The 26,505-nt window shown below is 39.5% G+C and overlaps 1 protein-coding gene across 25 annotated transcripts in view; it reads left to right on the top strand.

The window, feature by feature from the left end:
- Window positions 1-26,505, top strand: part of CADPS2 (calcium dependent secretion activator 2) — a 452,803-nt gene that overhangs the window by 185,023 nt on the left and 241,275 nt on the right. For all 25 annotated transcript variants that reach the window (XR_005369828.1, XM_038557504.1, XM_038557491.1 and 22 more), the window contains exons 5-6: window positions 2,809-3,045; window positions 8,270-8,391. Coding sequence is in view for 24 of the 25 variants with exons in the window: in XM_038557504.1 (XP_038413432.1) it covers window positions 2,809-3,045; window positions 8,270-8,391 (359 nt within the window). In the remaining variant the exon portion in view is untranslated. The remainder of the gene's footprint in view (window positions 1-2,808; window positions 3,046-8,269; window positions 8,392-26,505) is intronic.

The following is a 26,505-nucleotide window of genomic DNA, read 5'->3' as shown; positions in this document are numbered from 1 at the left end:
AAAATTTGAGAAAAAGAAAATTGGCCATCCAGAGTTTCAAACATGATTTTCTTTTGCTTTGCTAAAGTAAAATTTTTTAAAAGGGAAAATTATGAATCCTGCAAATACGAAATGAACACACAGTAATTTCATTCAGTGCATAATGAATGAGCAAACCAGTTACATGTTAAAACTAACGCAAGGAGTATATATCAAAAGTGATGTTTTTAGGCAAAGTTAAAATAAGATTCATGGATGAGATCTAAAAGTGGTCAATTTCTTGGGCAGCCCAGGTGGCTCAGGGGTTTAGTGCCACCTTCAGCCCAGGGCCTGATCCTGGAGACCCGGGATCGTGTCCCATGTTGGGCTCCTGCAGGGAGCCTGCTTCTCCCTCTGCCTGTGTCTCAGCCTCTCTCTCTCTCTCTCTCTGTGTGTCTCTCATGAATGAATAAATAAAATCTTTTAAAGAATAAAAAATAAAATAAAAATAAAAGTGGTCAATTTCCAACAAGGTTTTAAACTCAGGCATACATGAATCTCTTCCAGACAAAATTCTGTAAGGTAACGCATAAGCTCACTGTCTTGTACCTTAAACCAATAAATAGTAGGTTACTAAGTGTATTTCCTCAGATGACCTTTGGATGCCTTTTGCCCCTGTAAGACATAGAAAGGACCCGGCCTTCACCTTTTTTGCCTTATTTCTGAGTTTTGGATACTTCTCATAACAGCTTTTAAAGTCAGTGCATACATAGAAAAATTTTCTTTTTTTTAAGATTTTATTTATTTATTCATGAGAGATACACACAGAGAGACAGAGAGAGACACAGGCAGAGGGAGGAACAGGCTCTGTGCAGGGAGCTGATGCAGGACTTTATCCTGGGACCCTGGGATCACGCCCTGAGCCAAAGGCAGGTGCTCAACCGCTGAGCCCCCCAGGGATCCCTAAAAATCTTTTTACAGCTTATTCTGCTTGTTTTTTTTTCTTCTTTTTTCTGTACTGAGAAACCATTCCAGAACATTCCCTCATAGCCGAGGTATTCTGTAACTGAATAGTTGAATATATTTCCTCACTCTTCTAGAATATTGCTTCAAACTATACAAGAATGTTAAAAGGATACTTAAGAATCTTCCTTAAGAAAGTTAAGTATGCCCAGGGCATGACCCTGGGGTCCTGGGATCGAGTCCTGCATCAGGCTCCCTGCAGGGAGCCTGCTTCTCCCTCTGCCTGTGTCTCTGCCTCTCTCTGTGTCTCTTATGAATAAATAATAAAATGTTAAAAAAAAAAAGTATGAATGTGGTTACTTAATTACTATGTGACAATAAATATGCAATTTTAATATTGATTATATGCAAATTATGTTAAAAGAAATAGATGACAGTTATGTTTGGGTGAAGAGGAAAAACAGGTGGCCTGAGGCTCTGGGAGTGATCTGCGAAGCGGTGCCAGATGTTGCTCTCCATCCCCTGAGCAAATGGTGTGAGCGAGTGAGGCTGGGTGCAGGCTGACGAGAGCAGCACGGATGGGTTCTGGTCCCAGGATGGGGATCCCTCAGGCTACGCTTCGGATGACGTCCAGGGAGCTGGAAAGGCATGGAGCTTTCTAGAGCAGTACGCCACTGGTGGAAAGGTGGCTGGCTGCTCGCATTCCCAGCCAGCCTTGTACGGTTGTCGCCATGTCACGTGGTACTTCGTAGAGCTGTCACCCGTTTTTAAGGGAAAGAGCTGAGGCCAGGTTGTCAAAGATTAAGAAGGAGCCAATAGCGAGAGGAAGCCTCCTTTTGCTGTTTGTAGGAATATAAATGGGTGTCCTCTTCTCGAAGGGCAGTTTGGCCATATATGCCGATCTTTTAAAATACAAGTATTCGGAACGTCCTTTTCATTGAGTGAAAGAAGCTGACATCTGATTGCAGAATCTAAGGATCAAATGGCGATGGTCAGTTAACGCAAAAAGGAAATCAGTCATCTAAATTTCTAGTTATTCTTTATGTACAACTTTATTCATAAATTGGCCTTTTGTTTTAAATTTAAAGTTTTCTAAATCTTTACTAGAAAACTGATTTTATAGTCATAAGGGGTCTGGTCATATTTGTGTGATGTGAAAATTAATTTTAGAAATATCATTATATGGCTATTATGTGGTTTTTAATTTGAATGCTTATAAAAAAGGATATTCTCTTAACAATACATATCTGAGGTAAGAAAGATGAATAAAATGTTTGTTTCCTAATAGGTACTGCAGTGTATGCTGAACATTTTTCTTACCAACCAATTTACCCCAAGCATTTCAAAGTTAACAGTGGCTAATTAAGATGTATCTAGACCCCGAATTTTCTCCCATGTAGGTTTTCAGTTTTTCCTTAACAAGTACATTATCAAAAATAAAGTTAGGGGATCCCTGGGTGGCGCAGCGGTTTGGCGCCTGCCTTTGGCCCAGGGCGCGATCCTGGAGACCTGGGATCGAATCCCACGTCGGGCTCCCGGTGCATGGAGCCTGCTTCTCCCTCTGCCTATGTCTCTGCCTCTCTCTCTGTGTGTGTGACTATCATAAATAAATTTTTTAAAAAATTTAAAAAAATAAATAAAGTTAACGTGAAAATGTTACTCATTTTGTACCATAATTATTTTGAAAAAGATATAAGGTACTCTTAGAAATAATCAAAATTACCGAAGCCTGATGATTTTAAAGCTTGGAGACTCAAGTATTGGGTAGACACATTCATATTGACCATCACAATTTCTAAGACAGCAGACTTATACATTGTATAACCTTCTATGATAGAATTGAAATATGACTTTTGTAACATTGTTATTTTAAAATTTGTTTTCAAGGAAAGAAACTTCCCCAAGTTTATAGCAAAAGAAATGGAGAGTATGTATATAGAAGAGTTGCGGTCTTCGGTGAACCTACTAATGGCCAACTTGGAAAGTCTTCCAGTTTCAAAAGGTGGTCCAGAATTTAAATTACAAAAGTTAAAGCGTTCACAGAATTCTGCATTTTTGGACATAGGCGATGAGAATGAGATTCAGCTGTCGAAGTCGGACGTGGTGCTGTCATTCACCTTAGAGGTAAGTGACTTCACCCCACGCCTCTGACAGCATAAACAGGACTGCAAAATAAGCTGTGCTGACCTTCGTGGTAAAGTTTTGAATTTAAAAGCAGTGTGATCTATTTTGAAGGAGTCATATTATTCTTCATTTGCTAGACAATCAGATTGTGAATGCAAATCAATGCAAATTGTGCTTTAAACATAATAGCAGTTCTAGGATCAAATAATAAGTTTTGAGACAAGTTGTCTTTATGCCCACTGGGCTGATGTAAGTTCATGGATAAAGTAAGCACCAGAGCACATTGGGTGGAGCCAGGAGTTAGACACATAATTGAATGCTCTGTGATTTGGGAATTGCTTTCAGGCTTTTGGTTTGCTTTGTTTTCAATCTACTTCACCTATGGTGTTTTTCTAGAATCGAATCACACCGGCTAGCTTTGCAACACGATATTGGGTGCAGATAGATGATAGGTAGACAGTTCTTCCTTTCCAGGATGTTCGGTCTCCTGATAGCTACACTACCTACTATGAAGAACAGGAACCAACGTCATGCGTTTAGAATTGTGATCCCGAAGACGGCAGAGTTTTATCCTTCGTATGCAGGTCATTCACTGGGAAGCAGATGTTGATGCAGACTCTTACCACAGCCCCCGTTGAGGTTTTCCATGGCACTGTTTTCTTGTTGCTAATGTTTCTGTTTGGGCTGATCCCTGTGTGTGGTTATGCCTTTATACACAGCACAACACATACTTCCCGTATCAAGCTTAAATTTACAGCACTCTCAAAACCTAAAGCTTGCAATTCCTTCCTTGCATTGTTAAATCTTCCTTTGCTGGAGCCCACTACTGCTATTTAAATTTATAGGTGGACCGAGGAAAGTACATGGAGTCTCAGGAGGTACCATCTTAAATTTCTTTGTTGATACCTGTTACTCGTGGCTTGCTTATTAGTTTGTGGCAGAAAAAGCAAATGTGTGCTTTGATTCTTTCCTGCGCTTACTCAACTCAAAGATAAATTCAGACCTGAGGATAAGCCAGCTGCCTCTCTCTTTCTTAACTGCCAGGCTAATGATTTCTTTGTAGTTTAATAGATTAAATTTACTTTGAGAGTTGGAAATAGGTTTTCATCTGACTCAAGACTCTTTTCTGGGGTTTCCTACTGATTTTACCATTACTGGGTTTCTCCTCAATCTCTTCAATACCTTAAGGAGATATTTAATGGGAAACTACACAGTATCTTACCTGTACAATTGTCTTCTCCTTCCTGTCTGTTTTCCTACTCACCAAGATATAAAGTGCCACATTGCTTTTCTTTTCCTCTTAAGGCTTTGTACAAAATATAATCAGTTACTTGATTATAGTATAATTTGTAATGCAGATTATTTTTTATCATGTGTAAACCTATCATGCAGAACTGGAAATCATTCAGAACACCTTCTCTTTTCTCTGTTTAAAAATTCTTAAACAAAAGTTGTAAATAGCTGGCTTTTATGAACTCCCTTTCCTTTTGAAAATAAAATCATGCTTGTAAAACTGTGAATTATTCCATACTTTATTGCCAGTATATTAAACAGGGCTGCTCAGTTAACAATAAAATCATGTTAAGGGGAGAATAGGAGTTAAACCTCCATTTTGCATGGCCTGAGGAGCTGCCTGTTTATAACCCTGTTTTGATGGTCCTCTGTTGCCCTGACTGTATAAGGCAGATATTTTCCTTGCACAGCATCTCAGAGATGTTTTCCACGATGTACCCCAGGATTATGAATAGGAGTGTGTGTCCAACAGCAAAATGAAGTCATACCTGGTGCAGCCTACACAGTGTTCACTTGTGGACCCGGGGGAGGATAGACTAGGGCCCCGCCGTCCCCAGGGCCTCCGATCTCCGCCCCGTTAAACCCAGTAATTACCCCTGGCCAGTTATCCGAGCCTTGCTCCTCAACCTCAGAAAGTTCTGAAGGCAAGCAGTTAATCCAGTTTTAGGGTCTCACGTTTCATCAGCCAGGCTTAGACTGCATCCAGTGGGTAAAGTTTTTCTTTTTCTTTTTCTTTTCTTTTTTTTTTTTTTTTTTTTTGGGTAAAGTTTTTCAAGAAGTGATGTCTAAGGAGTACGTGCAGATCTGAAAAACTGCTGAACTTTATCACCTCTTTATGACTGCCACGGACTGCTCTCTTCTCTCTCTGTACCCTGTTTGTTCTCTTGTCCGGCTGAATTTTTGCCACAGCTCTTACCACTTAACATGTAATTCAGTTGTTATGTTTATTGTTCACTACCTGGCGCATCCTATTAACATGTAAGCTACAGGAAGTCAAGCACTCGTCTTGTTTACTGAGGTATCACAAGAGCCTAAAACACTGCCTGGCATATTTGACTTGATAAATATTGATTGAACTGGGAACTTTGATATCCAAAAAGCAGCAGTTACAAAAAAGAAAAAGGCAGCAATTACTTTTAGGTCTCTCTATTCAGGAAGCCTTCAGAGGGAATAGTAAGGCAAGGGGGAAGCTAACCCACAGAACCATAAGCCATCCAACGGTACGTTAAGTATTCAAGAGAGAGGAGGACGACGGCTGTTAATCTATGAAGCTGAGTGTGCGTGTTGTAGGAGAAGCAGTGTCACTGGCACGGATGCAGTTGATTTTCAGTTTTCATTGGCGTTAGGCTGGCAGACAACTTCTTTGGCAGTATGAGGTCTCCAAATACCGCTCAGCTTCGTTTTCACAAACCTGCAGGTGGCCGAGCGCTGTGTAACTCAGGATGATGCTGCGTGCAGAAGTATGCTACCAAGATTTGTATTTTGTACACGCCTCCCTTCTTTCTGCTTCTATAATAACTCTGTATATTTTGTCTTTATTATATCCGTCACAGAGAGATTGGGGAAGACAAGATGGAATTCAGACTGGTTTTATTTTCCATGGTTCCATAATCAAGTTTTGTGGGGAGTTGGTCGAAGCCATTGCCTAAATTAGGTCAGCTGATGGTCCATGGAATTCTGGGCTGTCTTTGTCATTAATGATTGAGACTAGCTGCATTTTTAAAAAATTCCTTTTGGAAATCAGATCTGTAGAATTTTGTTGTTTTATTTATATGTATGGATTCAGAGCAGAAGTTAACTTCCTTTGAAAGTGGCAGTTCTGCAGAATAAAACATTCCCAGCACAGATGGGAGTATTGTTTTTTGGAACAGAAAACTGTTTCACAAGTTGTGTGTTTCAGGAGGTCCTGTTTACAGTAGCTTGTGGTGGAGGTGACAGGAATAGTGGTAAGCAGATGCTTCCCTTCTTCTCCCTTGCACTTTGACTGTTGAGCACACGATAGGAAGAGATGCAGTGCAAGTAACATGTTCCCAAATAGGAACCAAAAGATTTCTACATTTATTATGTGTACACAGTTCTGTTGCTTCATATGTTTCAAGTGACCTTAAAAGATTTTACTAAGAAGTCATTTGGGTCAGACGCCTGGGTGGCTCAGTGGTTGAGCATCTGCTTTTGGCTCAGGTCGTGACCCCAGGGTCCCGGGATCAAGTCCCACATCGGGCTCCCTGCAGGGAGCCTGCTTCTCCCTCTGCCTGGGTCTCTGCCTCTCTCTCTCTGTGTGTCTCTCATGAATAAATAAATAAAATTTTTAAAAAGAAAGTCAGTTGGGTCATGTTGCTAAATAAGTCCATGTGGAATCCGTTTTTCATTGATATGGTTGATGTATTTCATTTGCCTCAGCTTTTGCTTCATTTTATTTGTATAAGGATTTAATGAGTTTCAAAATGACTAACAAGTTGATTTATTTATTTATTTATTTATTTATTTATTTATTTATTTATTTACAAGTTGATTTATTAAGACTATATACCTCCTTTTACTTACCCTCCACAAGACCAGGTGCTTTTCTCTAACTTCCTTGAGTGTATTACAGCAGTGAGGAGAGGTATTACTGTTCTCCATTTGTTCTTACTCTCTTTTCTGTTATGTCCTTTTCTTAACTCATATACTGGTATGCATCTCAGTGCAATAAAAAGACAAAAATCACTTGAGGCAGGAAAATGCTTCTGAGGTTGGCATTTCTTTTTTTGGTGATTAGTTTCTCATTTTTAAGAAAAAATAGCCGTTTGTATTTACGAGCATAGCCCTTCTGTTGTGCTGAAGAGTGGAAGGCAGAGAGGTTTTGAGATGGCTTCTCTGAGACCTTTGGCCTCAAGATTCATATCACGACTTAGTGATAAGTGCAGTGACTCTGATAATGTATTACATGATCAATACATGATGATAGGATGATATTTCTAATGGCTGTTTTGGTAGCTGCATAGCGTGAATGCTGTTAGCCTTGTTTGTACAAGTATACCATGAGGTCAGTGAAGACGTGAATGAGCGTGTTATAAAAATGCCATTGAATATATTTCATGAGTTTCAAGAACTTAGGAATGAAGATGCAAGTTTTGATTAGAAAAAAAAATTACAAAAAGTACTTAATAAAACTTGTTTATGTGTACACCCAGTGAAAATATTAGGTTACAGTATTTTAAAATCAATAGCTATTTATATGAATGTGAAAAGCCCACTTGAAAAATATTTGTTTCCCATTTTTCCAGGAGTTATAGATATAGAAACCATATCAGTCTTTCTGCCCATTCTTGGTGCACTACACTGAGTTAGCATGTACCTTTAGTGGATGGAAAAGTCATTTTTTTTTCCTTGCCAAGTTAGTGGTAAGATATTCATTGGCAAATCCTATTTTCCATATTTCATAATAAGATACACATTTTCTATAATATTATTTTATAAATATTGTCATCTAAAGTAAGTAACTGCAGAAAATTCTGATGATGTCACATACTGTTGACCACGAGTTGTGATGATGATGTGCACCATTCATAAATAGTATTTCATTTAATGTGAAACCAACCTGCACTGCTTTTAGCGCATTCACCCCATTTTCATGGGTGAATCTGCTTTACCTCTGCTTGACCTTTAAGGATCTGCATTTACACCTCAATTCAGTAGGGCTTACATTTAGAGATTTCAGCCTTACTTTCATAAGCTGGCAGGAGATATTCCTTCAATACTATACTTCCTCAAAGTGTTATTTTCTCTACCTACGTGAATGCAGGTAGATCCTACAGAAGATAAGATATCGTCGGCGTCACCAGATAATTTTACCCATTAGTGATTCTAATCGTAGTTAGTGTCACTATCTTTCTAGATGGTTAAAGATGGCCAATCTGATGCATCATCTCAATTCTTTTTGTATCTTTAGATTGTCATAATGGAAGTGCAAGGTTTGAAATCCGTTGCTCCCAATCGAATTGTCTACTGTACGATGGAAGTGGAAGGAGGAGAAAAACTGCAGACGGACCAGGCCGAAGCCTCAAGGCCACAGTAAGCCACTTGAAAAAAATGTTTTCCCCTTCCAAAGAAATGTGTTTATTTATCTGAAGCATTGTTTGGTCGTATGCTCCGAGACAGTTACCTGTTAGCTCTGTCTGAACCATGTTAGAATCATGGTGCGTCTTTCTAGATAAGGGTGCTGTGTCATGCAAACAGAAAATCTAACCTGCAGACGAGAAGTGAATAATGAAACAGGTAAATGTAAGTCATTGGAAAGGAAAGCATGGATTATCCTGGGGTATTTAGAAGGTGATGCTTGATCTAATTTCATCCTCTAGAATTGTAACCTGGTAGTTTTTCCACTTCCTTGTGTTGCCCAGGACCATAAAACACTGAAGACGTGGGGGTGGGTACCGTGTCTCGCACAGTGTCTTACAACAAGTAGGGAATAGGCTTGAGTTAGGGAACCAGTAATCAGAGAAGCTAAAGCTGTTCTTTTCTGGCAGTTTTAGGTTTCAAATTCTGGGATGAGTTTAAGTTTGGAAGATGTTCTTTGTAACTGATGGAAACTTGGGAAACATCACCGTCTCTGGTAGAAATAACCAGGCTCGTCTGAGGAATTTGAGTGACATTTCCTGATTTGCATTTTTCTACTGCCTTTAGAAAAGGGTTTTTTTTTTTTTTTCCGTTCCTCAAGAGTTAGGATTTTTGTCTTGTCACAACATGATGATGTGGCCCGTTCATTCAGGAAACGTCCCTTCAGATCCTGTCTAGGCGCTGGTTAGATAGAGGTGAATAGAAACTTTCTTTTTCCTTAGGGCTGGCACTAGTTTGAGGTGGGGACACAGTAGTGTTACAGGACAGATGTGCACAGAGTATTAGGAGATGGAGAAGCAGCACATTGAAACCTGTCTCCCTGCCTTACACAAAGCCCTACAGGCCTGCCCCTCACCAGCCTCTCCTTATCCCTGGGACCTCATCTAGCCTCGCCCTTCCCCTGGTCAGTTGCTGGACTTCATGCCATTCCTCTTGCTTTTCCCACCTTCCAGTTTATCTTTGTGTGGTTGGACTCTTGGTATTAGACATTTCTCCAAAGAAGACCTGCACATGGCCAACAGATGCGTGAAAAAATGCTCAACGTCACTCATCAGGGAAATACAAATCAAAACCACAAGGAGATGCCACCCCTCACTGGTCAGAATGGCTAAAATGAGGGAACAGCACATGCTGGGGAGGATGCAGAAAAAGGGTATCCCTCTTACACTGTGGGTGGGAATGCACACGGGTACAGCCACTCTGGAAAACAGTGTGGAGGTTCCTCAAGAAGTTAAAAATAGGTGTGTGTGTGTGTGTGTGTGTGGACAATGGAATGTTACTCAGCCATCAAAAAGAATGAAATATTGCCATTTGCAATAATATGGGTGGAACTAGAGTGTATTTTGCTAAGCAAAATAAGGCAGTGAAAAACAAATACAATATGATTTCACTCATGTGGAATATAAGAAAACAGATGAACACAGGGGAAAGGAAGGAAATCTAAAATAAGATAAAAACAGGGAAACCATAAAGATTCTTAACTATAGGGAACAAACAGGGTTGCAGGAGGGGAGGTGGGGGTGGGGTTGGGGTAACTGGGTGATGGGATGAGCACTGGGTGTTATATGTAAGTGATGAATCACTAAACTCTACCTTGAAACTAATAGTACACTGTAGGTTAACTAACTGGACTTTAAATTTAAAAAATCTTGACTTGGCGCACATGGATGGCTCAGTCAGTTAAGCACCTGACTCTTGATTCCAGCACAGGGCTGAGTCTCAGGGTCCAAGGTGCACTGGTCTGCACACTGGCCTTGGAGCCTATTTTTAAAAAAAATCTTAAGCCTCACTTGCTGAGAGCCTCTTTGAGGTGACCCAATATGGAGCAGAATCTTTCTGGCTCATTCTAATCTTCAGACTAATGTGTTTCTTATCTGTTCATTTTATATTTCCCTCTTGAGAAAGGGACAGATATCTTGTCCTTCTTGATCTTCTCACACCATCTAGGCTGTCAGAATTGACTCAGTTGCTTGCACTTACTTTTATGGCTTAGTCACAGTAAATATTGAAGGGTGTGGGCTTCACTCCTTCAGGCAAACAGAGCTGAGTTATGGTGTGACAAGGAAGGGAAAATAATGAAAACAAACAGCCCTTTCAAGAGAGTCTTTAAACCTAGGAGGAGGCTGTGAGGCAGAAGGAAATCGATGGGGGATATTTTTGGTGGGGCGTATGGAGTCCAGAGAGAGGTTTGGTTTTTGTTCTAAGGGTCAGTTCTGTTAGTCTGCAGTAGTACGTTCACAGAGTTGTGCAACCAGCAGCAATTTCAGAGCCTATTCATCTCCCCAGTAAGAAACACCAGCCTCAGAGCACCTGTCCTGACCAACTACTGATGGATGTCTGTCTCTCTAGAGTTGCCTGCTGGGCATTTCAGGTAAATAGAATCATGTCATATGTGCTCTTTTGTGACTGGCTTTTCCCCTAACCTGGTGTTTCCTGGCTCCTCCATCTCTGGCATGTATCAGAACGTCATTCCTTCTCGTGGCCAAATCTTAGTCCAGTGTACGTCTATGCTGCGTTTTCTTTATCCTTTCATTTAGATTGAGGACACGTGCATTGTGTCCACCTTGTGGCTACTGTGAAGAATGCTGCAACTAATGTACAAATATCTGTCGGAGTCCCTGTTTCAGTTGTTTTACACACACACACACACATATATATATATATATATATATATAGGCGTGGAATTGCTGGGTCACATGCAACAATAATTGCATGTTGAGATTTTTGAGGATCCACCAAACTGCAATAAAATCATTACACCATGTTATTTTCCTATCAACAACATATAATAATTTCAATCTCTTCACATTCACACCAATGCTTAGTATTTGCCCTATGCAGTCATTCTAGTAGAGAAGAAATAGTATCTCATTGTGATCTGATTTACGCTTCCCTCCTGACTAATGATGTTGGACATATTTTTATCTGCTATAGCAGCTATTTGTAGATCTTCTTTAAGAAAAAGTCTATTTAAGTCTTCTCCTTTTTTATTGAGTTGTCCTTTAAGTTGTAAGAGCTATTTATATATCCTAGGTGTTAGATTCTTATATATTATTTACAAATATCTTCCCCCATTGTGTGGATTATCTTTTTATTTTCTTAATATTGTCTTTTGATATTGTTCAATTTATCTACTTTGTTGTTGTTGCTTATACTCTTGGTACCGAGACGAAGAATCTAGTGCCCAGTCCAAGGTCACAAAAATTTAGCCCCATGTTTTCTTCTAAGATGTTCATAGTTTTCTCTCTTTAATTTAGGTCATTAATCCATCCTAAAAGTTTATTTATTTTGAGAAAGTGCATGCATGTTTGCACATGTGGGGAGGGCAGAGGAAGACGGAGAGAGCATCTCAAGCAGACTCTGCACTGAGCCAAGAGCCCCATGTGGGGTGCAATCTCATGACCCTGAGATCACAACCTGAGTGGAAACCAAGAGTCAGCTGCTTATCCTACTGAGCCAGCCAGGCGCCCCTCATTAATCTACTTTTACGTTGATTTTTATTTGTGGTTGAATGTAAGGGTTCAGTTTCCTTTTTATGCATGTGATAGTTCAGTTGTTTAGTTCTTCAGTTGAAGAAACTATTGCTTTCCCATTAAATGTTCTTGGCAGCCTTTTGGAAATGAACTTACCATGGATAGACGGGTTTGTTTCTGGATCTGAATTGTAGGACATTCATGTCCTTATGCTAGCACCACGTTATTTTGATTGCCGTTGCCTTGTTTGCAGTGGGTTTCTGTTTCTGTGTTGGCCTCGTATGACATTTTAAAACCATGAGGATGTGTTTTCTGGCTATGTTCTTTTTCAAGATTATTTTGGCTATTCTGAATTTCCATGTGACCTTTAGGATAATTTTTTTTCCATTTCTACAAAGACTTTGCAAGTATTTCCAGCTGGGATTTTGGTAGAGATTGTGTTGAATCTGGTCAATGTGGGGAGTACTGCCATCTTAATGAACAATGTCAGGTCTTCCTATGCATGAACATAGAGTGTCTCTCTGGTTATTTGGACCTTTGTTTCTTTTAACAATAGTCTGTAGTTTTCAAAGTGTAAGTTTTGCACTTCTGTGGTTAAATTTATTCCTAGTATTTTATTATTTTTGATGCTATTAGAAATGAAATTGGTTTCCTGAGTTATTTTGGATTAAGTACATAAAGATGACTCTTTAACTATTGGCTTTATATGCTACACCCTTGTTGAACTTGTTTATTCTAATGGGTGTTTTTTTTTATTGGATTTTTAGATGTCTGTTTATATAAGATCATGTCACTTGCAAGGAGTGATAATTGTATTTCTTTTTGCCCGATCTGGATGCCTTTTATTTCATTTTTTTTTTTTGCCTAATTGCCCTGACTAGTTCCTCCACTGCAGTGGTGGGTAGATGTGGCAGGAGTAGGCATCCTTACATTCTCCCTGATTTTAGGAGGAAAGCGCACATCTTCCTTGGTTAAGTAAAATGCTAGCTCTGCATATTTTTTGGAGATGCTTGTTACCAAAGTGAGGAAGTTCCTTTCTATTTGTACCTTCTTTAAAGTGTTTTTGTCGTGAAAAGATGTTGAATTTTGTTAAATGCTTTCTCTTTATCTGTGGAGATGAACATACAGGTTTTACTTTTTATCCTGTTGACGTGATACATTACCTAATTTTTAGGTGTCAAACCAACCTTGCATTGCTGTCACGATTTGCACCTAGTCAGGATGTATGATTCTTATTTGTTACTACATTCAGTTCTCCAGTATTTTCTTAAGGACTTTGGCATCTCTTTAAGAAATAGTGGTCTAGGGGTAGCCCTGGTGGCTCAGCGGTTTAGCGCCGCCTGCAGCCCGGGGTGTGATCCTGGAGACCCGGGATCGAGTCCCACATTGGGCTTCCGGTATGGAGCCTGCTTCTCCCTCTGCCTGTGTCTCTGCCTCTCTCTCTCGCTCTCTCTGAATGAATAAATAAATAAATCTTTAAAAAAAGAAAAAAAGAAATAGTGGTCTATAATATCTTTTTTGGTGACCTGGTTTTATATTGGCCTTGTAGTATGAGTTTGGAAGTAGTCTTCCCTTCTTTTTTTTTTTTTTTTTTTTTTTTTTGGTGGGGTGGGGGAAGTATGAAGAATTGGTATGAATTCCTTAAATGTTTGGTAGAATTTACTGGTAAAGCCATCTAGGGCTGGGCTTTTCTTTGTGGGTAATTCTCCATTACTGATTGAATATCTTTATTTCTTGTAGATCTATCCATATTATCTCTTCTTGTCAGTTTTGGTATTTGGTGTCTTTCTAGCAATTTGTCCATTTCATTCAAATTACCTAATTTATTGATATTGCAGTTGTTTATAGTATTCATTTATAGTGTTTCATTTCCATAAAATACTCCCTCTTTTCTAAAATGAATTCAGTGAATTCTAGTCATTTGAATCTTTTGTCTTTTTCTTAGTCCATCTAGCTAAAAAATTTCCTGATTTTTAAAAAACCCAACTTTTGTTTTATTGATTGATTTTTTTATTCTGTTTCATTAATTTCCAAGTAAGTCTAAAACCTAGCAAGATAAATTCCTTTAGTCATTAAGTCTCAAGAATACTCCTCTTTGGTACCATGCTTTGTCTTTTGGACCCACTAAGGCAGTGACCACACCTGTGTGGTTCTGCTGGATGGGTACTTACCCCTGCACTCCTGGTGGCTTCCATCTGGCATGTTGAAACCAAGCAGTGGCCCCATCCACAAGGCCCTGCTAGGCAGAAGTCTAAGCCTTTGAAACTGAGGTGGAGATAGTCCTATGTGCCCCTGCCATACTCCCCCAAACCCCCGCAGGCTTGTTGCACTAGAGTCCTGTGCTGGGGTTGGCAGCCATAATGATCTCTGAATCACCTTTGTAGTCATTCCACCCTTGTCTTGAAGGCGAGAATGTGTTCATAGCTGAATCTCTGGTCTAATTTTGTAGGAATTGAGGAGTTGAACAGCCTTCCTTCATTTCTTTCCATCTCCTTTGGTTCAAAGCAGTAGGGTTCCTGCTGGGATGGTTGGATATCTGCACTTACTATCTGATTAAATGGCTGGTCAGCCACACCTTTAGGAGTGCTAATGAAATGCTTTTTCATTTTTTATAATATGAACAGGCTGAGACTTGGTAATTTATGATATGGAACTTTTTACATAACAATTGTTTTTAATTCATTTTCTCATTGCATTTTACTGTAAGTGGTTGGGAGCAACCAAGCTGCTCCTTCAATACTTTGCTAGGACATTTCCTCAGGTCAGTCCCCAGTTTCATTGAATGGAAGTCCTACATTTTAAAAAACACTAGAACATGAAAATAATTCAGCCAGGTTCTGTGCCACTGATAACAAATATCATCTTTCTTACAGTTTCCAATAACATGTTGCTCATTTCCACTGAGAACACATCAAAATAGCCTTTACCATCTGTATTTTTACAAACATTCTGTTCATAATAATTATGTAGTCTCTGAGAAGATGGAAGCTTCCTCTATAGCTCTCTTTTCTTTGATTCTTCACCAGAATCTACTTTAGAGTCCCTTCATTGTGATACTGGCTCTTTCTGGCATGCACCTCAAAATTAATCCAACTCCAAACCTGCCTCCACATGTTTAGATATTTGTTATAGCAGCACCACACTTTTCAGTTTGGGCTGCTACAATAAAAATACCATAGATTGGATGGTTCAAACAGCAGACATTTATTTTTCATAGTTCTGGAGCTAGAAGCTTGAGATCAGGGCATCAGCAGAGTCAGATTCTTGGTGAGGGCCCTCTTCCTGGTTTACACATGGCTAAGTTTTTGCTGTGCCCACACATAGTGGAGGGACAGGTCACCACCTCCCCACCTCCATGACCTCATTCAAGCTCCCTAACCCCAACCGCCATCACACCAAGGATTAGTGGCCTCAACATACGAATTTGGAGGTTAGAGGGGGCATGAACACAAGGACAGTGGTAGTCGATGAAATCTTGAGGGAGTGCAAATGCCCTAGGAATCTGAATACCATGTTATTTTTACAGAATCTTTTTAAAAAGCTTTATTGAGGCATAATTTATACAGCATAAAATTTTTCCATTGTCAAGTAGATGGTTTTTAGCAAATTTATGCACTTGTACAGCTATCAACTTGTGTTGCTGTCAATTCAGTTTTAAAACCCATCACTTCAAAAAGTCCCTCATGCCTGTTTACAGTGTTCCAACTGCCAGTTCCAGGAAGCCACTCATCTACTTTCTAGTGCTATAGTTTTATTTTTTTCCTGGACGTTTCATATAAATGAAATCATGCACGATGTGGTCTTTCGTATCTGGCTTTTTTCATTTAGCATAATTTCTACAAAATTTGTTTGATACTTAAATATTTAGTCTATCAAATGAATTAACTTTTATATCAGTAACTTTTTTCACAAATAAATTTTCAGAAGATGTTTCTCATCTAATTTATGAGGGATTCACAAAAAAGTTCTGATAATAGGCAACATCTAAGTGGACAATTGAAATGAATTAAAATACTTACAAGTTAGAAAATATTACCATAATCCTTCAGTATTCTTTTTGTTCTTACCACAAAGAAATTCAGCTAAATACCTTCTCTCTTTCCTTATGGACAGAGTTAACTGTAAAATGAATTAAATGATTTATATTTATTATTGTTTCCCAGGGGTAGATTACCTTAAAAACGTGTCTTCCGAGTGCTGAACAACTGCAGCCTTTCAGCAGTGTGGTTACTTTTATCTTGAACTCCTCTTGCACAACAGGAAAGAGATTCATCTCCTCCATCATTATAGTGACTCATGCCTCAGACACGTTTTCTAAATTTTATAGCTTCAACAGTTTGTGTGGTATTGAAGATCAATTCGTCCTTCTGTCTGGTACTAATTAAAGTGCCTCATTTAGCCCATATTTCCAATAAACTTAATCAAGATTTCTAGCCACTGCCTATTTCATTCCTGTAGTTCCTATTTCCTGCCAGCAATTAGGTGGAAACAGCATGTGAGGTTGGTGCATAACTCAGAATATAGAATCTGAGATCCAGAAAAGTGTGTTTAGAGACAAGTCTGATTTAGAAAGAGTAGTAGTGAGTTAATATTTTAAAGTTTTTATTTTGTAATGGAGGGAAGGGCGTGTAGGTGAACTGTATGTACTCTGGTTGTGTTGGAAACTACTGATGGATTTGTAAGTCATTGTCTCTTAGTATCTCAGTGAGCCAGGCAAGGTTTTGTTCTGTATGAATAGAGGCACAGAAACATCGTCGCTAGGCTTGTACAGCTTTTTTACCATTTGCAGACATTTCATTACTTGATTTTTATCCCATACCTTTAATGGTACCACCTGAAAGAAAAGGGAACATGAGAAGAATGACGGTCATGTAGTCATCACAGATCTCCTGATAACATTGTGCCTACAGATAATGACCATCCTGTGAGCGCCTGAACCCACAAGCATTAATAACATCCCATGGAGGGCAAGGATAGATCTTGGTACCAGGGAGATGAAAGCAAAGAAATAGGTTGTTGGAAACAAATCAGGAAGTGGGAGGACGGGGAAATGGGGAGTTGCTCTTCAAGGCGTCTAACGTTTCAGTTATGCAGGATGAATAGTTGTGGACACCTGCTGTGCAGTATTAGGCTTGCAGTGAACAATACTGTACTGTCTACTTGAATGTTCAAGAGGGTAGGTCGCATGCTCTATGTCCTTAACGCAATAACAAAAAAGATAAAGAGGGAAGTAGCACTGCTTTGGGGAGGGTTTTTTTGTTTTTGCCATACTGCTCTTTTATTAAAGATATTTAGGGTTGATTGGTATCTACTTCCTGCCCTCTGACAGTAATAAGGTAGAAAGGTAAGGAGCAATAAGAACTGATGAGTTGCATCATTAGAGAGATAACATGTCCAGATAGGAGGACAGAACATTCTTCAACCTCATGAAAATGAGGAAAATACAGGTTCTAGTACCTGTTTCTGGAAACTCGGAATTCTGAATCAGAATCATCATAATCTGTCAAACGATAGAAAAAAAAAGGCACAGCTGCAAATGAAAAGCTTATCAGAGTGACCAGGTGTGCTGGGACACGTGTTTGAGAGGCTAAACACGAACTGCATATATAAGTAAAGCTAGCCGTGCTTTCTGTAAAAGCATATTAGTTGTCATTTTAATTTAGTAATGTCTGGGTTGGGTTTGAAGCACAGTTCACTAGCCTGCCACTCTTGCAGACCAGAGAGCAAATATGCTACATTTTTAAATCTAACAAAAAGTGTGCCTGTTTTTAATGAACCTAAGGGTAAAGACTTGGATCGGGTAAGTTTTAGTTTTCTTTTTTTCATTTCCATCTTTAAAAAGATGAGATTGCTTTATCTTATACGAATGAATTCAGCAGAAGTAACATTTCTCTAAGCTGATGCTACTGATGCAGAATAAAATGAAGCCAAAAGAGACAAACATTGGCCAAACACAGAAATTACATTCATTGAGAATTTATTTGGGAGTAAAGGAAGCTAATTTGGGGATCCTTGTAATTAGAGACATCTGAGTTAAAGAGAAAAGATGATAGATGAAGGTTCCAGAAGCTGGCAAAAGAGCCCTTGTGAGCTAAAATGGAAAATGACAGAGGGCCTGGGAGAAAGTTGGTATAATTATGATGATCAACATCTCTATGATTTTACAGTTTGTAAATCCACTTCCCTTTATGATCTGCGACTTTTTTCCAGAGCAACTTTTTGTAGTTTTCATTATTATTCCATTTAATTTATGGTAACCAATGTCTTGAATGGACTAAATTTGGCAGAATGTGAGTAGCAAACAACTTAGTTTTTATCCCTGTATTACTCTTCAGACATACTCCAGGATTCGCCTTCCGTATCCTTTGAAGACGTCTTGGCAGAAATCGTAGCTGCTCTGGTCATTGTTGGGTATTAAGTCACACGTTCAGGTATCGCAACTTTCAGATAGTTCTAAATCAACACTTAAGCCTCTTCCAAGCTTGTTCCTTTTCTTCCAGCCCATCCAGACACCTGTAGGAGGGGAAAGGTGGTGTTGTCTGGTCTTTTGCCTCCTCTTCTCCTGTCTGTCCGTACGCTTTTTCTACCACTAGTGAGTAGGGTTGAGGGAGGGAGAAGAGGAAAAAGTGAAGGGGCACGAGGTTTTCTGTGGAGGCGCTCTCTGTAAGTCCGCCAGTTACCAGACGCCTCGGTACGGCCCGTGTCCACCTGACTGTTCCCCGGTGCTGTTCCCCATGCTGCCGGGAACTTGTGACACCACGCTAGCCTTCCTGGAATGATGCATCCTGAGGCTGCCCTCTTCCTCTTTGCCTGAGCTGCTGGCTTCCTAACATCACCCACGCAGCCTCTTCCCACTTGCGTTGAATTTTCGAAGCAGATGATTCAAGTAAGGAAATAACGAAGAGGCTCCTTGAAGCCAGGGGCTGTCGAGGGCACCTCCTGGTTTCTGTCTGGCTCCAGCTGCAGTGATGTGGACCGAGTGCTCAGCAATCTACAGAGGGTGCTCTTTAGAAGGTGAGAAATACGGGCTCCCAGGAGGTTTCGCAGAATGACACCAGGGCCTGCGCTGAGTGTAGTCAGCAGAATAGCCCGTCCTTGTTTCTGCATGCCAGGTTTCCATTTTCCTAAAAATTCCTTGGAAAAACCTACTCTGAGGAGCCACTTCTGCTTGTGTGTGCTGTCTGGCGACTAGAACTCAGAATCACTTCCCACTCTTGCTACCTGGGCTTTGTTGAGCTGGGGGACCTTCTGGGAAAACAAGACCATTTCTCCAGTGATGTAGAGGGACAAGTATCATTTTAATAGAATCACTGTATGACTCCTTAGTTCGTAAGTACTCATTCCTAAGGCTCTTCCTTCTAGAAAAGAGCCCCCCATGCAAGTGCTTTCTCTGCTTCCTTTTCACAGACTCTGAGTTGGCCAGGGAAAGGCACCTCTCTCAGCCAACTTGTCTCGCCGTGATCTGGTCCTAGAGTGCAGACACCTCCAGGTCACTGTCCCAAAGGAAAATCTGCGATGTGTTAGTTTTGAGAAAGTGCTAGACAAATGATGTCATAAATCATCTGTAAATTACATGGCTTATACCTCCTTGCTTTCAACAGAGATGAAGGATTTATTTTGAATTGCTAAACAATTCAAAAATAATTTTTGCTCGTCAATCATTTTATTTGGTGACATTTAAATAGAAAATAAAGCAAATTGATGGAAATTGCTATAATAATGTCTACTTTATTTCTGTATCCCTATAATAGGAAAACAGAAACCTGGCAATTGATCAATTGAGATTGATGCTGAACTCAATCTAGAATTTTTTTTAAAGATTTTTATTTATTTATTCATGAGAGACACAGAGAGAAAGAGAGAAGCAGAGACACAGGCAGAGGGAGAAGCAGGCTCCATGCAGGGAGCCCGACGTGGGACTCGATCCCAGGACTCCAGGATGACGCCCTGGGCTGAAGGCGGCGCTAAACCACTGAGCCACCTGGGCTGCCCTCAATCTAGAATTAAGTAGTAGTCACCTTAAAAGGTGACTTAAAAGGTGATACATTAATTAATTGGGGGGAAAAAGCACTATTTCATTAAGAGATGCATATAAAAAAACTTTATTTTTCTTATTTACTAGTAAGAATCACTTGTCCTTTTTATCTTGGATCATTTGAATGCTGTAATAATAACCAAACTCAGAAGGAATTTTATTTCCTAGTTTAGTTTTTGATTTGGTTTTTGACAAATAGCTATATATTTAAGGTGTAAAACATGATATTTTGGTATGTGTTGTGAAATGATTGTCACGAAGAGACTAATTAACAGATCTGTCCCATCCCATAGTTATATGTTGTGTATCTGTGATGAGATACTTGAGGTCTACTAAGACTTACTGTCTTAGCAAATTTCAGGATATAATATTATAAACTTTAGGACTGTCACCATATTATAATTAGTTCTTGAGAACTTAATCATAAATAGCAAATTGTACCCTTGGATTCATATCTCCTCGTTTCTTCCACTTCCAGCTTCTTTAACCTCCATTCTTGTGCTATTAGTATGCATTTGACTTTTCCATATACAAGTGAGACCGTGCAATATTTGTCTTTCCGTGTAGGGCTTATTTCACTTGACACGATACCTTCCAGGTTCATACATGTTGTTGCAAATGACAGGACTTCCTTCTGTTTTAAAGCTGCATGATGCTCCGTCGTATGTCTATACCACATTTTCTTTAGCCGTTCTTCTGTTGGTGAATGCTTAGGTTGTTCCATATTTTCGCTACCGTGAATGATGCCGTAGTGAACGTAGGAATGCAGGTATCTCTTCAAGATGGTGATTTTATTTCCTTTAGATACATACCCATAAGTGCAATTGATGGATTAGATGGTAGTTCTACTTTTAATTTTTTTGAGGAATCTCCACACTGTTTTCCATAATGGTTGTACCAGTTTATGCTTTCACCAAAGTACAAATGTTTTCCAATCCTCACCAATACTTACCTTTTGACTTTCTGATGATAGCCGTCCTAACAGGTGTGAGGTAATATCTCATTGTTTTGATTTGCATTTCCCTGATGATGAGTGATGTTAAGCATCCCTTCATATACTTATTGGCCATTTATATATTTTCTTTGAAAAAAATGTTCAGCTCCTTTACCCATTTTTAGTAGGGTTATTTAATTTTCGCTATTATAGGAATTCCCTACATATTTTAGATAGTAAAATTTAATCAGATGTATGCTTTGCAGATATTCCAGAAGTTGCCTTTTCAGTTTGTTGATTATTTTCTTTGCTGTGCAAAAGCTTTTCAGTTTGATTTTTGCTTTCGTCGCTTTTATTTTTGGTGTAATCCAAAAAATCCTTGCCAACACAGGATGCTTTTCCTCTGTGTTTCTTTTATGGTCTCAGGAATTATGTTTAAGTCTTTAATCCATGGAGTTTTTTTTTTGTGTAAGGATCCAGTTTTATTCTTTTACATATGGATATGTAAAAGTTTTCCCAGCACCATTTATTATTAAAGAGATCTCATCCTTTCCCCATTGTGATTCTTGGTGCCTTTGTTGAAAATCAGTCGAACGCACATGTGTGGTTTATTTCTGGGTCTCTTTTCTGTTCCCTAGGTCTGTGTGTCTTTTTTCATGGCAGTACCATATTTCTTTGATCACTACAGCTTGGTAATATTGTTTAAAATCAGCAAGCATAATGCCTTCAGTTTAGTTCTCCTTTCTCGAGATTGCTTTAGCTGTTCAAGGGTTTTTGTGGTTCCAAACTAATTTTAGGAAATTTTCTTCGATTTCTTTGAAAACTGCCATGGGAATTTCATAGGGAGGTATTATATTGACTCTGTTAGATCACTTTGGGTAGAATATATATATATATATATATATATATATATATATATAAATTTATTTTTTATTGGTGTTCAATTTGCCAACATATAGAATAACACCCAGTGCTCATCCCGTCAAGTGCCCCCTCAGTCACCCCAGTCACCCAGTCACCCCCACCCCCCACCCTTCCTTCCTCCCTTCCTCCCTTTCTCCCTTCCTCCCTTCTGCCTGCCTGCCTGGGTGCCTGCCTCATTGCTGGCCAGGACCTCCTATATTATGTTAATGTAGCAAGAGTGGGCACTTTTCCCTTGTTCCTGATCTTGGATGAAAAGCTTTGTGTTTTTCACTGTTGAGTGTGATATTAGCTGTAGGCTGGTCCTATGTGACTTCTATATTGAGGTATATTCCTGAAGGAGATAAATCTGTGTATGTTTGCATAGATAGGTATCTTACATAGATAGGTATCTTTATAGATACAACATTATACATAGTAACATATATTTACAGAGCATTACCAAAGAAAAAAGATTATATATAAATTTGGTACAGGTAGTTATGATAGGGTCCTCAGTAAAACATATTCAGGTATTAAAGTATCTACAGTAGTATAAAACTAATGGGGGGGAATGGAATCAAAGTAGAATCTCCAAGTAAAATGAAAGGATGTCAAATTTCTTTCTTTTTTTTTTTTAAGATTTATTTATTTTAGAGTATGAGTAGGGGAGAAGGGTCAGGGGAGAGGAGAGAGTCCTCAAGCCAACTTGCTGCTGAGCACAAAAGCCCAACATAGAGCTGGACCTCATGACCCTGCAACCATGACCCGAGCCCACATCAAGAGCTGGGCACCTAACTGACTGAGCCATATAGGCCCCCCTCACGTTTCTATTACAGAATAATTATACAGCTGTTTTTAAAATGGATGGTGGCAGGATTATTTTGCCAGATAGATTCCGTTGAGTCCCCTTAAGAATGACCTCACAGTTTTATGTTAAATGTCAGTGGTTACAGCATACAAGGAGTTAGACCCTTTGCATTTAAATTTAAAATTTCTAGACGTGAACTGAAAAATGTGTGAAGAGTATATACAAGCTTTCAAGCATGCCGGAGTTTTCGAGTCAGAGTAAGTCCTGAGGTCAGAAGACGTTACTGTTGCTGTGCTTCAGATGCAAACTACCTAACTCATGTGGTCAAAAGAACGCCCTTATTCTTAGTTTCGCTCATCCTATCAAGAAATCAGTTTGGCAGTCCGGGAGAGGTCCTGGGGCCCACCTCCATTGTGGCGGCTGCAGATCCTCACCTGAGTAGAGCAGTGCCCAGGGGTGTGATAGGACCCGTCCTCCTGAGGCACATGTGCAATGATGACAACTTGGAAAACTGCACGAGGAGAGAGCCAGGGTAGCTTGGGCAAAGGATTTGCCAGGATCCTGGGAACAATGCATGAAGGAAGAAGAATGATGGTGATATCAAGAGGTAGAAAAGACACCTTAGGAAACCTAATCGAAAAGCATTTAATGTGAAGTGGTAAATAAGTGCATATTTTCAGAAATGACCAGAATTTATAATCATTAGAAATAGACCTATATTGGAGGAAAGAGTTATGGAGGTAGAGTTTTTAAAGAATTCAGATTGTGAAATTTTACATGATCATTTCAGAGTGATTTTGGTGGGCATCTACCAGAACATGGTTTTAAAGAAAAGAATGAGTCAGAGTGGAACACAAATCCCAGCTTTGCCACAGATTCACCATGTTATCCAGGCTAGTTGGGGCTCTTTCAGTGTGTGTCCTTATTGGTGAAATGGGGGCGATAGGCTCGTATCGAGGGTTATATTGTGAATTTGAGATGTGTGTGCATTCAACCACGTTCTTCTGCTTTTACCTCTCTTCATGTGCTGTTTTTGTTTCCTTTAGGCCTTGTCACTGAGTTTGTTAATGTTTTTCTTTTCAATGTGTGCATGATCTCTTAGCATCTGTCTCTGGAGAATTAGCAGGAGAGGGCTCGCACACGATGAAGGATTGAGTACTCTTGACAACAGGAAAGAAATTTATTTTACGAAGTGAAATGTGCTTTTGACTCCAGAGTCCTGCCTAAGATTTTTGGCTGGGGTGTTTTTATTGTCATGCAATATTTATTTGGTGAGAACCCTATCACCATCTTTTTTTAAGATTTGAGAGTTTCAATCAAATGTAAGCAGTTTTCAACATGAATAATGGCCTGGTGTCAGTTACGAAGGGACAGCATTCTTTGGTTGTCATATATTTACTATCAGCATTGGTTTTGTTTCTCAGTTGATGTCACTGAAGATTTATATCTGCTCTGGTAAAATGCAGCTGTCAGAGGATCGCTAGCACTGTGCACCAGAGCGTTCTGCGATTGTTGACAGTAACTTTGCAGCCATGTCCTCCACGTTGGCACCGTGTTAATATGTTATGTGCAGGGCACTCAACTGTGACTTGAACTGGAGCTGCGGGATTGAAACACAGCTGGGGACTCCCACTACAGTTGACGTGTGGCTCAGCAAAAGAAAGAATAATCTTAAATCCAACGCGACCCTATGTTACCGGGATTGTGTAAGATAGAGGGAGATCTGAAACAGTTTGTAAAAATACCTTGGAATCCTTGGTGGGCCCTCAGTGGTGGGAAGGGAAGGCAAGAGGTGGTTTGTGTAGAGTGTTTCAGTGGCCTTGGTGACCTGGAGATGCAAGCTAAGGGGCGGTCAGAAATGCCGTGCTGCACCATCCCTCTGCACGTGAGAGCAGGGTGCTTCGTTGGCTTTTCTCTGTCCGAGAAGTCTGAGTGCTGTTCCAAGACCAGTTGGGCTGGGTGAAGGTTTTGCAGGCAGATTGATCTCAGCACAGTTTTCCTTTATTAAAGTACTTTTTTACTTAAACATAGTGAAATATTAATACAATGTATTATAATGTTTTAAATTTTTATATTCATTCTAATGACTCCTTCTATCCTCCTAGATAGCAAAACTCATTTTGGGGTAATATCTATAGCGTGTACATTTATGCATATACATTATTATATAGGTTTTTTTTTTTCAATTTGGTAAGTGTATGAAATACAGTTGCAGTAGTTGTAGTTAGATGAGGACTGACATCCTTTGCAGGTAAAACTTATTTGTCGTGGTAAGACACAAATTAAGAACACAAATGAAGACAGGATCTCCTGTCTTAATAAATTTTTAAGTGCACAGTACAGTATTTTTTATAAGCAAAATGATTTTCACTAGATCTGTAGAATTTATTCATCTCCTATAACTGAAACTTTTAACTTTTTTTTAAAGATTTATATGAGAGAGAGAATGCGCGTGCATGCACGCAGGGGGCAAGGGGGTTAGGCAGTGAGGCAAAGGGAGAGAGCAGACCCCCTGGCCGAGCGCAGGGCCCAACATGGTGCTCCATCTCATGAACCTAAGATCATGACCTGAACTGAAACCAAGAGTCAAACGCCCAACCAACGAGCCACCAGGCGCCCCAGAAATGGTTTACCCCTGGAGCAGTACCTCCTTGGCTCCCCCTCCCCCTAGCCCCGGGCAACCACCATTCTGCTCCGTTTGTCCTTTCATGACTAGCTACTTATACCTAGTATAAGGCCCTCAAGGTTCATCCTTGTGGTCACATGTGGCCAGATTTCATTCTTTTTCGAGGTGGAGTGATTTTACACACCTTCTTCCATCCATCCATCCATCCATCCATCCATCCATGATGCCTTTGGGTTGTTCCATATCTTAAGTATGGTAAGCATTGCCGCAGTGAGCATGCGAGTACTAATATCTCTTTGAGATCTTGATTTCAGTTCTCGTAGGTATATACCCAGAAGTAGGATTGTGCTGGATCGTGTAGTAGTACTATTTATTTAATGTTTTGGTGAACCTCCATACTGGTTTTCCATACTGAATGCACCATTTTGCATTTCCACCAACACTGTTACAGGGGCTTTACTTTCTCCGTGTCCTGGCCAGCGCTTGTTATCTTTGGTTTTTAGATTGATAGTCATCTAACAGGTGTAAGGACTCTGTCATTGTGGTTTTGACTTACATTTCCCTAATGATTACAGATGTGGAGCATCTTTTCATGTACCTGTGGCCATTTGTAGATCTTGTTTGGAGATATGTCTGTATGAGTACGTTACCCATTTTCTAGTTAGTTTTTTTTTTCTTTTTTGCTCTTTAGTTATATGCTCTTTATGCTTTGGATATTAACCAAAATTATTAATATCAGATAATAAGGTTTGCAAATATTTTCTCTCATTTCATAGGTTGCCTTTTCACTCTGTTGATTATTTTCCATACTGTGCAGAAACTTTTTGATGTAGTCCCACTTTGCTATCCTCGCTTTGTGGCTTGTGCTTTTAGCATCCTATCCAAGAAATCATTACCTAGACCAATGTCGTGAAACTTTACCTTATGTTTTTTTCTATAAAATTTACAGATTCGGATCTGACATATAAATCATTAATTCATTTTGAGTTGATTTTTGTGACAGTGTTCCAGTTTCATTCTTTTGCATGTGGCTATCCTGTTTCCCCGGCACTGTTTGTTGAAGAGACTACCCTTTTCCCCAGAGTGCCATTACGTATTCTTGGCACTCTGGTTAAAGATCAGTGGACCATGGATACGTGGGTATGTGAGTTTGTCCTGTTCTGTGTCGTTGGTCTGTATGTCTGCCTTTATGCCAGTATCATTTTGTTTTAATTACTATAGCTTTGTAATGTATTTTGAAATCAGGAAGAAAAAAAAAGAAATCAGGAAGTGTGATACTTAAGTTTCTTT

Source organism: Canis lupus, chromosome 14, assembly GCF_011100685.1.
Source record: "Canis lupus familiaris isolate Mischka breed German Shepherd chromosome 14, alternate assembly UU_Cfam_GSD_1.0, whole genome shotgun sequence".
NCBI lineage: Eukaryota > Metazoa > Chordata > Mammalia > Carnivora > Canidae > Canis > Canis lupus.
The sequence above is the reverse complement of the archived record's forward strand: the minus strand, read 5'-3'. Positions and strand labels throughout refer to the sequence as shown.